This window comes from Panthera tigris, chromosome A2, assembly GCF_018350195.1.
Source record: "Panthera tigris isolate Pti1 chromosome A2, P.tigris_Pti1_mat1.1, whole genome shotgun sequence".
NCBI classification, from domain to species: Eukaryota; Metazoa; Chordata; class Mammalia; order Carnivora; family Felidae; genus Panthera; species Panthera tigris.
In genome coordinates this window covers 76,729,406-76,741,856 of record NC_056661.1, presented here as the reverse complement: position 1 = coordinate 76,741,856, position 12,451 = coordinate 76,729,406, and the positions used below count along the sequence as shown (strand labels likewise).

General features: G+C 36.2%; 1 protein-coding gene across 1 annotated transcript in view; it reads right to left on the bottom strand.

Annotated features, from left to right (window-relative positions):
* The window catches only part of COG5 (component of oligomeric golgi complex 5), a 312,502-nt gene that overhangs the window by 114,517 nt on the left and 185,534 nt on the right, over positions 1 to 12,451 (bottom strand). The window contains exons 9-10 of the mRNA XM_007083949.3: positions 9,686 to 9,798; positions 9,353 to 9,430 (exon numbers count right to left, since the gene is read on the bottom strand). Coding sequence (XP_007084011.2) covers positions 9,353 to 9,430; positions 9,686 to 9,798 — 191 coding nt within the window. The remainder of the gene's footprint in view (positions 1 to 9,352; positions 9,431 to 9,685; positions 9,799 to 12,451) is intronic.

Genomic DNA, 12,451 nt, shown 5'->3' with positions numbered 1-12,451 from the left:
CCAACTTAACTTTGCTAGAAATAATCTTCCTGAGGAAAAAAGCATTAATTTCCAAACAGATACTGTAGAAAGCATATGGCATAATTCTAATACTGTTTCATCTTGAATTATTTACAAATTTTATTTTTAATACATATATTCACAGGTTAGAAAGGCTAAAACCATTAAATTAGAAAGAACTTTCAATACCAAGACACATTCTTCTTAAAAATCTTGGAATTGCAAAAACTAGTAGTGTTAAAAAGAACTGTCTGTTCATAACCTTGTCCTCAAAAAGAGATTACACGAAGGTTTAGAGATTTGGGTCCAGGTATCATTCTTCAACGACCCAAAACACCAGATATATATCATCACCTACTCAAAAGTTTAAACTTCTCTGAAGATTTGAAGGGTCATTATTTGGGGACTCCAATTATCCTAGAAATCCTACACTTTCTACAAAGATTCTGTTGCCAACAATAATTATTTTCATTAGAATAATTATGTCCTTACGTGGTATTATGTAATTAGCAAAAATATTTGTTCATAGCTTTGTAATAAAGAAAAAGACTAAACAAACTATGGTAAATATAGTGATAGTTATGTGCTTTATCTGCAATATGTGATGGATATTTTTGAGGGGTTTTGTTCTGTTTTGTTACTTTTCTCTGGCTCTGGAAATCCCAAGTATTTAAGATCAAGTTATTTTGGGCTTTGCACAAAAGACCGATCTGTTTTGAATATACATGAGTACACTGAATTCCAAGAAGGACTTAAATTTTTTTCATAAACATTGCCGTAAAAGAACAAAGATCAACTAAACTGGAAATTTACATCAAAATTTATATATAAATATGTGTGTTGTATAGGACTACATTTTTAAATAGCCTAAGAATCAAAGATCAATCTTTACTGGTTTTTATTTTTAATTCAGTGAAAAATTTCATGAGTTAATATAATGATTGAATAAGATGAATGGTAACACTGCATGTGCATTTGCTTGCCTGTAAACATTAAGGCCTGATATTAGTTATCCATTCCACCAGTAAATGTAAAGACTTAATAGCTATACAAGAGAGGGGAAGCTGGTGACAGAGTAGGACGACCCTAGGCTCTCCTAGTCCCATGAATACAAATAGATAACTATCAAATCATCCTAAATATCTGAGAAATTGACCTGTAGACTGGCGAAACAAACTCTACAACTAAAGAAGAGAAGAGGCCACTTGAAGAAAGTAGGAAGTGTGGAGACACAGTTTGGGAGAAAAACCAATCGTGGCCACTAAGGTGGAAAGGGAGCCACCACTGTAGAGAAGGGTGAGAGACACTAGCACACAGGAGGAGCATAGAGGGAAAATGAATCCCCAATAACAATTGGTTTGGAAAGCGAGAGGGGCTGAATTTCATGAGTTTTGCGACCAGCAGGACTTAACCTGGAGTACTAAAGATCAGCAGGAATGGCTTGGGGACAGCACAGAGGCACTGGGGCTGCTCTTGGAAAGAAGGCAGGCAAACAACCTGTGAACATACAGCATGGAAACAGCGATCTGAAGAGCACCAGGGGTACGAGTAGGGAGATTATCTGTTCATCTCAAAGCATGTCCTGGAAAGGCAGCATTCATCTCAAAGCATGTCCTAGAAAGGTAGCATTCAGGGAGAGAACCCATCAGGAACAAAGGCAACAGCTGGGACCATTTCCCTCCAGCAACCTCAGCATAAGCACAGAGCCACCTAGGGGAAGCAGCACAATACCCACACTCCCTACCTAACTTGCTTGCACCAAGCCCTGCCCCCATCATGCGCCAGTGGACCTGCTCCTCCCAGTCACACTTGCCTCAGTCCCAGCAGGCCCTCTCCCCCAGAAGACCAGTCCAAACCCCTTAAACACCATGTCTCCCAACCTGGGAATTTTGCAGGGCCTTGCTTCCAGCAGCAGTGCCAACAGGTCTCATTTCAAAAGCAGACCAGAACACAGTTAAAATGCGCCACATTCAGGCCAGGGGCCAAACACAGCCCATAACACACAAAGACAGCCTCTGCAGATGACTGGCATGAAAGAAAAGGCAGCTAGGACACAATAGCTGATCACACAGAGTACACATTGGACACACTCCCAAAAGTACCAAGCCCTAGGAAACAAGAACGCTACACAGCAGGGCACTGTTGGACTTCTTCTTCATGAGGCCATTACCTTCAAGGACAGGAGACATAAGTGACTTTCCTAACACAGAGAAATAGGCACAGAGACTTAAGACAAAAGGAGAAGACAGGGAAATTGAACCCAAATGAAAAATCCAGGACAAGACAATGGCCAGAGATCTAGGAAAAACAGATATAAGTAACATGCCTGATAGAGAATTTAAAGTAAGTATCATAAGGATACTTACTAGACTTGAGATAAGAGTGGAAGACATAAGTGAGACCCTGAACACAGAGATACGGAATACCATAGCAAAGATAAAGGGCTCAATAAATGCAGTGAGAAACACACATGATGGAATGAACAGCATGCTAGAAGAAGCAGAGGAACAAATCAATGACCTAGAAGACAGAGTAATGGAAAGTAATCAAGCTGAACACAGAAAAAAGAATAATGGAAAATAAGAGTAGACTTAGGGAACTCAGTGACTCCAAGATAGTAACATTCACATTATAAGGAGTCCTAGAAGACAACAACAAAGAAAATGAGGCATTAAGTTTATTTAAAGAGACAATAGCTGAAAACTACCCTAATCTAGGGAAGCAAACAAATATCCAGAACCAGCAGGCATAGAGAACCTCCAACAAAATCAACAAAAAGATCCACACCAAGACATATTACAGTTAAAATGGCAAAATATAGTAAAGAAAAAAATTTTAAAGGAAAAGAACAGTTACATAAAAGGGAAACTCCCTAAAGCTACCAGGGGCTTTTCAGCACAAACTTTCCAAGCCAGAAGGGAATGGTGTGATATAGTCAATGTACTGAATGGATAAAACCTGCAGCCAAGAATATTCTATCCAGCAAGGCTATCATTCAGAATACAAAGAGAGATAAAGATTTTGTCAGACAAACAAAAACTCACAGAGTCCATGACTGCTAAACCAGCAAAGCAAAGCAGAAATATTAAAAGGGACTCTAGGGGCACCTGAGTGGCTGAGTTGGTTAGGTATCTGACTATTGATTTTGGCTCAGGTCATGATCTCATGGCTCATGGGATCAAGCTCTGTGCTGGGCTCTGCCCTGACAGAGTGGAGCCTGCTTGGAATTCTCTCTCTCCCTCTCTGCGCCTACTCTACTTCAGTGCTCTCTCTCTCTCTCTCTCTCTCTCTCTCTCTCTCTCTCTCTCAAATAAAAAAAAAAAATGCAAAAAATAATAAAGGAGGTTCTATCAGTAAAAAGGAGAGACCAAAGTGACAGTATGAAGATAGAAAACACAAAAATAAAAATAAATAAACACAAAAGTAAAAATAAATTTGTCAAGTATCAGTCAAGGAGCTCACAAAATACAAGAATGTGAAATACGACAACATATACCTAAAATGTGGGGAGAAGTAAAAGAAGGGTTCAAACTTAAATAACCATCAACTTAATATAGACTGCTATATACAGAATATGTTACATACAAACCCAATGGTAACCACAAATCAAAAAACCACAAATAAATATGCAAAGACTAAAGAGAAAGAAATCCAAAAAATCACTAAAGAAAACAATCAAATTATGAAAGACAAGAAAGGATCAGAGGAAAGTCTCCACAAACAACCACAAAACAGGTAAAAATGGTAATACATACATATGTATCAATAATTACTTTGAATGTAAATGGACTGAATGCTCTCATCAAGACAGAGAGTGACAGAATGGATAAAAAAACAAGACCCATCTATATGCTACCTACACGAAACTCCTTTAGACAGAAAGACGCCTGCAGATTTAAAGGGAGAGGATGGATAAACATCAAGCATGCAAACGGGTGCCAAAAAAAAGATGGAGTAGCAACACCTATGTCAGACAACATAGACTTTAAAATGAAGACTGTAACAAGAGACAAAGACAGTAGATAATCATAAAGCAGTCAATCCCACAAGAAGATAAAACACTGTACATATTTATGCATCCAAATACATAAAACAGTTAATAACATAATTTATAATAATATAATAATAGTAGGGGACTTAAAATTTTTTGTTAATGTTTATTTTTAAGGGAGAGAGAAAGAGACAGAATGCGAGCAGGGGAGGGGCAGAGAGAGGGGGAGACACAGAATCCGAAGCAGGCTCCAGGTGCTGCTGAGCTGTCAGCACAGAGCCCATCACGGTGCTTGAACTCACAAACTGTGAGGTCATGATCTGAGCTAAAGTCAGACGCTCAACTGACTGAGCCACCCAGGTGCCCCATAACAGTAGGGGACTTTAACACTCCCCTTACATCAACAGATTACTTAAACAAAATCAACAAATAAACAATGGCTTTAAATGACAAACTGGACCAGATGGATTTAACAGACATATTCAGAGCATATTGAGAACATCCTCAAGCAGAATACAGATTCTTTTCAAGAGCCCATGGAACCTTCTCCAGAATTGATCACCTATCAGCCCACAAAACTAGCCTCAACAAATTCACAGTCAAGTCATACGAGGCAACTTTTCTGACCACAAAAATAGGAAACTAGAAATCAACCACAAGAAAAAATCTGGAAAGTACACAAATACATTGAGGTTAAATAACAGATTACTACAGAATAAATGGGTCAGCCTGAAAATAAAAGAATAAAAATGTACATGGAAACAAATGAAAATGAAAATACAATGATACAAAACCTCTGAGATGTAGCAAAAGCAGTTCTAAGAGGTAAGTATAAAGCAATGCAGGCCTAACTAAGAAGCAAGAAAAATCTCAAATAAACAGTCTGACCTTACACCTAAAGGAGCTAGGAAAAGACCAGCAAAGAAAATCTAACACCAGTGAAAGGAAGGAAATAATAAAGATTAGAGCAGAAATAAATGATATAGAAACTAAAAAAAAACAACAAAAAAAACAGATCAATGAAAGCAGGAGCTGGTTCTTTGAAAAGTATCAGTAAAATTGATAAACCTCTAGTCAAACTTATCAAGAAAAAAAGATAAATAATTCAAATTTTAAAAATCGTAAATGAGATGGGAGCCTGGGTGGCTCAGTGTGGTAAGCATCCAACTTCTCTACATTTCGGCTCAGGTCATGATCTCACAGTATGTGGAATCGAGCCATGCATTGGGCTATGTGCTGACAGCGTGGAGCCTGCTTGGAATTCTCTCTCTCCTGCACTCTCTGCCCCTCTCCCATTCACACTCTTTCTCAAAATTAATAAATAAACTTAAAAAAAAATCACAAATGAAGGAGGAGAAATAACAACCAACACCATAGAAATACAAACAATTAGAAGAAAATATTATGAAAAACTATATGCCACCAAGGTGGGCAACCTAGAAGAAATGGATAAATTCCTAGAAACATATAAACTACCAAAACTGAAACTGGAAGAAATAGAAAACTTGAACAGACCAATAACCTGCAATCCAACAATAACCTGTAATCCAACAATACATTAAAAAAATCATTCACCACAATCAAGTGTGATTTATTCCTGGGTTGCCAGGATGGTTCAATATTCATAAATCAATGTGACACATCACATCAATAAAAGAAAGTATAAGAATGATATTATCATTTAAATAGATGCAGAAAAAGCACTTGACAAAGTACAACATCCATTCATGATAAAAACCCTTAACAAAGTAGGTTTAGAAGGAACACACCTCAACATAATAAAGGCCATCTGAAAAACCCACTGCTAACATCATCCTCAATGGTAAAAAACTGAGAGCCTTTCCCTGAAGGTCAGGAATATGACAAGGATGTCCACTCTTGTCACTTTTATTCAACACAGTACTGGAAGTCCTACCCATAGTAATCAGACAACGAAAAGATATAAATGGCATCCAAATTGGTAAGGAAGAAGTCAAACTTTCACTACTTTCAGACAACATGATACTATATATATAGGTAACGTAAATACTACCCCACAAAACTGCTAGAACTGATAAATAAACTCTGTAAATTTGAAGGATACAAAATCAATGTACATAAATTTATTGCATTTCTATATACCAATAATGAATCAGCAGAAAGAGAAATTAAGAAAACAATCCCACTTACAATTGCGCCCAAAAGCATAAGAAACCTAGGAATAAATCTAACCAAAGAAGTGAAAGACCTATACTCTGAAAACTATACAACACTGATGAAAGGAACTGAAGAGGACACAAAGAAATGGAAAGATATTCCATGCTCATGGAAGAACAGATATTGTTAAAATACCTATACTACCATAACAATCTATACATTTAATGCAATCCCTATCAAAATACCAACAGCATTTTTCACAGAACTAGAACAATCCTAAAATTTGTATAGAACCACAGAAGACCCCAAATAGTCAAAGCAATCTTGAAAAAGACAGACAAAGCTGGAAGCATCACAATTTTGGACTTCAGGTTATATAACAAAGCTGCAGCAATCAAAACAGTATGGTAGTGACACAAAAACAGATACACAGATCAATAGAAAACAATACAAAACCCAGAAATAAACACACAATTATATGGTCAATCTTCAACAAAGTAGGAAAGAAAATGCAGAGAGAAAAAATAGTTTCTTCAACAAATCTTGCTGGGAAAACTAGACAGCTACATGTAAAAGAATGAAAGCAGACAACTTCCTTACCCATACGCAAAAATAAATTCAAAATGGATTAAAGACCTAAATGTGAGACCTGAAACCACAAAAATCCTACAAGAGACAGAAACAATAACTTCTCTGACATTGGCTGTAGCAACTTTTTCTAGATAGGTTCCCTGAGGCCAGGGAAACAAAAGCAAAAATAAACTATTGGGGACTACATCAAAATAAAAAGCTTCTACACAGGGAAGGAAATATTAAAACTAAAAGGCAACCTAAGAAAGGGAAAAGATATTTGCAAATGACACATCTGGTTGGTATCCAAAATTTACAAAGAACTTATAAAACTCAATACCCAAAAATCAAATAATCCAATTTAAAAATGGACAGAAGATATGAACAGACATTTCTCTAAAGAAGTCATACAAATGGCGAACAGACACATCAAAAGATGCTCATCGTCCTTTACCATCAGGGAAATGCAAATCAAAACTACAATGCACTATCACCTCACACCTGCCAGAAGGGCTAAAACCAACAATGAGAAATATCAGGTGTTGGTGAGGATATGGACAAAAAGGAACCTCGTGCCCTGTTAAAGGGAATACAAACTGATGCAGCCACTCGGGAAAATGTATGGAGGTTCCTCAAAAAGTTAAAAATTGAATTATCCTACAATCCGGCAATCACACTACTGGGTATTTACCCAAGAAAACAAAAAAAACACTAATTCAAAGGGATACATACACCCATCTGTTTACAGCAACATTATTTACAATAGCCAAATTATGGAAGCAGCCCAAATGTCCACTGACTGATGAATGGATAAACAAAATGTGGAGTGTATGGATATACATATAACATATATACATATATATGTGTGTGTATACATATATGTGTATATACATACACATATAATGAAATATTATTCAGCCATAAAAAAGAATGAAATCTTGCCATTTGCAATGACATGAATGGACCTAGGGAGTATAATGGTAAGCAAAATAACACAGTGAAAGACAAATACCACATGGTTTCATTCACGTGTTTAAAAAACAAAACAAAGAAGCAAAGGGGAAAGAGAAAGAGAGAGAGAGAGAGAGAGAGAGAGAGAGAGAGAGAGAGAAACCAAGAAACAGACTCTTAACTCTAGAGAGCAAATTGATGGTTACTACAAATGAGGCGGGTGGGAGGAGGGGATGGGTTAAATAGGTGAAGGGGATTAAGGAGTGTACTTGTTGATGAGCACCACATGATGTATGGAATTGCTGACACACTGTATGTTCACTAAGTGGAATTTTAAAAATTGTAAAAAATTAATTACTATGCAAATTGACAAGAGCATCTTATTATTTCTTTCATACAATTAAAAGCCAAATATGAAGCAGAATAATGTAAGTAGGCATATACCAACATAAGTATATATATACGCAAAAATGAGTTTATACAGCAGGTCTGAGATTGCTATAGTTAAAAATGCCTAATTGCAAGGCTGGTCCTTGGCTGGTACTTGGGACTTGGATTTTAAGAGGGTCCTCATGGTTGTCAGTTAAGAATGCTCGCTATACCTAAACTGTTTGTACCAATAATGTGGTCTACACCAAACAGCTGCTTTTCTTTCAGGAGTCTGGAATTTTGGTACATGCTAGGCTAACTGACTCTTGATGAGAACCCTGAACTCCTATGTGCAAGATGAACTTCCCCAGAGGACATTTTATGCATGCTGTTGCTAGATGAATTAAAGGTATCCTATCTCTCTCCTGTAAAAGAAGACCCTTGGAAGCTTTCAGTTGGTTACCTCTGGACTTCATCCTATATGCCTTTTTCCTATTGCTGATTTTCCTTTCTTGAAGTTGATTTTGGTTCCTATCCTTTCGCTGTAATAAATCATAGCCAGAAGCACAACTATATGCTGAATGCTGTGAATTCTCTAACAAATAACCAAACTTGGGGGTGGTCTTAGAGATCCAAAACATAATATATAAATGCCTAAATTTTGAACTTACAAAGGACACTATACCATAACACTGGAAATTTAGAGAATTTTTTTCTTTGGAACACTTATCTGTCAAGATTAAATGATAAATAGAATAATCCCTCTGTATTATTCCTTATCAAAAACATATCAAGATGAATAAATAAAATGTAGAGTCAGAGATTTCTATGCATGGAAGGAATTCTTATAGCTCATGAGGCCAGTGTATTGGTGGATAACAGAAGGGAGAATTTCAGAATATGAAAAATGAATACAGCAATGTGCTTTATAGGAAAAATTAACAACCGAATGGATCTTACCATTCCATTTTCAGTAAAGACTATAAGACATTATAATAACCACCAATTAAACCTCTTATTTACCCAAAATTTTCATCTTATTCTCTAGTGGAACTTTTAAAAACATTTACAATAAATCATTTATATGATGGAAAATTAGAAATTAGTTTATGCATTTCAGAAATTAGCCTATAAAATGCATTACTGGTAGTATTTACTCAATAAACAAATGTGCTTATACATATACTAAAAAGAAAGTTTGTTGTTGTCGAGAAATCAATTCCTATGGCTATTTGACATGTAGCCAGTCTGTAAGGTAGGAACACAAAGAATGCTGGCTCATTTCTCCCTGCATTCTTCAATAAAGAGATAAAAAATATTTTCATCTAAACATACCTTAACTACTTCTTCAATGAACCAAATATGAGAAACAGGATCTCTCTTCTTGGCTAATATTTTTTGTAGATGTTGTACCTAAAAAAGGCAGAGAGGGGGAGATTGTATACAATTGGGTATTTTCAAATGAAACAAATGTAAAGCTTAGGTACTAGAAATAGCAAGGGAAGGAAAGAGGCATTTTGCTAGAGTTATTCTATCAATATTATAATCAGCTAATGTAGGTATTTTGAATGCTCAGGGATTTTAAGATAGCTGACCAACGTCACACAACTTGGTGCAACAAGGCATTAATCCATAATTAATGTTCTTTCCACTCTCTAAAATTCTTACCTGTCCACAAACAGTACAAATATGATCCACAAGTTTCTCCATATTAGTCCAGAGAGAAGCACGAAAAGCTGCAGTGTTTCCTGGGGTTGGCATAGTTGAGCGTCCCGGTCCCCCTGTTTATGAGTGACAAAGAAGTATGAAAAATAAAACTTTTCAAATAAAAGAAAATATGTTAATACAAAAAGCATATCCAAGCTTAAAAAAAAGTAAGAAGTTCCTACTTTAAGAAATAATTTCTTATGAGGAATATAAAAAAGCATCCTAACCTTTAATGTTTAAGAAAGGAAGGAAAATAAGATCACACACTCGGGCACACCACACACATACACACACACACACACACACACACACACACACACACACACACACGAGATAAAACACAAAACAGAAATTAATGAAAATAGTTTTCTACAAGTGGTGGTGGGAGTGGTAGGAGACAAGGTGAAAGAAACAGGGATAGAAGTAGGAGTCTTTATGAGGCATATAAATGTTTTACCTATTTCAAAATAAATTTAAGTTTAAATAGAATGAAAAAAGCAAACTCTAAAACAAAATGCAAATAAATACAGAAACAAATGAAACCAACTATACATCAAACTCATAATACAACCACAGAGGGGAAAACAATTAATTCAAGTAATGTTTAATTATGGAACCCTAACTTTAGTGAGATAGATTTTAGAGGCAAAAAGAATTTATAGTACTTAGTGGATTTGTTGCTGGATGTGATACTGGTGTAGCCATCCTGAAATTACTTTGAGTTCATTTTGCAAAGTGTAAATGAAGGTTCTCCCCATAAACAGAATAAAGATACAAATATGTAATGAGGATTAGAGGTATTTCTTGACTCTGTCCACTGAAAGGGCAAGGAGACAGTGATTCCTAAATAGAAATGAGTATACCAAGTGCCCAAATTATGACTTGCATGCACCATTCCCCTTCCCCAGTAAAAGAAACCAGGGCTCACTGAAGAAAAGGGTGATTCCACATTTGGAGCAGTGAAAACAGAAGATATGTGTGGTACAACTGTGCCAGAGAGCAAAGAAGTGTTCAAAGACAAATGGAGATTTGTCAAAGGACATAGGACCTTGACTGGAAGGGGTTTCCCCAAAATGAATTAGAGAACTTTTGACCATCCAAAATAATAGGGATGAAAATGGATCATAAAATACTGATTGAAAACAATTTGTGAATTCATAGTGAAAACTGAAATGTTTAAAAAGGACGCACTTACTGTGATGAGCACCAGGTACCGTATGGCAGTTCATTATGAAACTAATATTATATTCTATGTTAACTAAATGGAATTTAAATAAAAATTTAAAAAAAAACAAAAAGGATGGAAATTTCTCTTTACAGAAGAATGTCACTTAATAAATGCAGTGGAGTAATAGAAAAAAAATCATCATTTGGCAACTACTAGTAAAGTAATTAATTGAGGGAAAGATAATCATTGGATACTAAAACACTGCAGGAAATGTTAATGAAAAACAGGATATTCACATGGTCTCAAAGTATGTACCACAAATTACTAATCACAAAGAAAAGAAAGCAATCTTATAAGGAGCTATCTGGCATACACCACAGTAATGAGATGATTTAATTTAGCATCAGCAGTAATGAGACAGACATAATTTTGGTGGTTACAGATACGATGTTAATGGTAAATACACATTACCTTACTAGCTTGTTTACTCTGAATATACCCATAAAGAGACAATCAGATAAATCCAGATAAATTCAAATTATGGGGATCTCCAACCATGTTAATGCCATAAAAGACAAAAAAGGCAATGGGGTTGTTTTGATTAAAGGAGAGTAAAGACACAAGATAACTAACAGAAAAGCATAATCCCTGATTGGTTCAAGCTGGGGGAAAAACTATTATAAAGAATATTTTGGGGAACAAGTGAAAAATGTTGAATATGGATTAAACATTAAATAATATTAATGTATCAATGTTAAATTTCTTGAAAGTGATGTCTAAGAATGTTCTTGTATGTAATACATATACACAGCTATTTGTGCAGATTTAAAATGTTTCAACATAAAAAAAAAAAGGAATCTTAGTCTCAAATTGAAAAGTATCAATTCCAATCCAAATTAAGCTTGAAAGCCATGCAGAAGAGCCCATGAGTGAATAGTTTATCCTGTTTTAAAGAGGGCAAGATGGACGCCTGGGTGGTTCAGTCAGTTAAGCATGGACTCCTGATTTAAACTCCAGTCATGATCTCAAGGTTGGGTCATAATTTCACTGTTGAGTCACAATCATTACAGTTGTGTGAGTGAGCCCTAATGTCAGGGTTGGTGCTGGGTGTGGAGTCTGCTTAGGATTCTCTCTCTCCTGCTCTCTCTGCCCCTCCCCAACACATGCTCACTCTCCTCTCTTTCTCTCTCTCTCTCTCTCTCAAAAAAAAGGGGGGGCAAGAAATCAAGAAAACCAGAGGCTATGTTTATAAGCTGCTTCCTTATAGTTTTTCAACAATTCTAGGTTTTTTGTTTTTTTTTTTTAATTTTTTAAGGTTGGTTTATTTTTGAGAGACAGAGGGCAAGTAGGGGAGGGGCAGAGAGAGAGGGAGACAGAGAATCCGAAGCAGGCTCCAGGCTCTGAGCTGTCAGCACAGGGCCCGATGCGGGGCTCGAACTCACTAACTGTGAGATCACAACCCTCTGAGCCCAAGTTGGTTGCTTAACTGACTGAGCCACCCAGGTGCCCCAATAATTCTAAGTTTAGAAAAGAGTTACATGTACCCTTAGCAAAGAGAT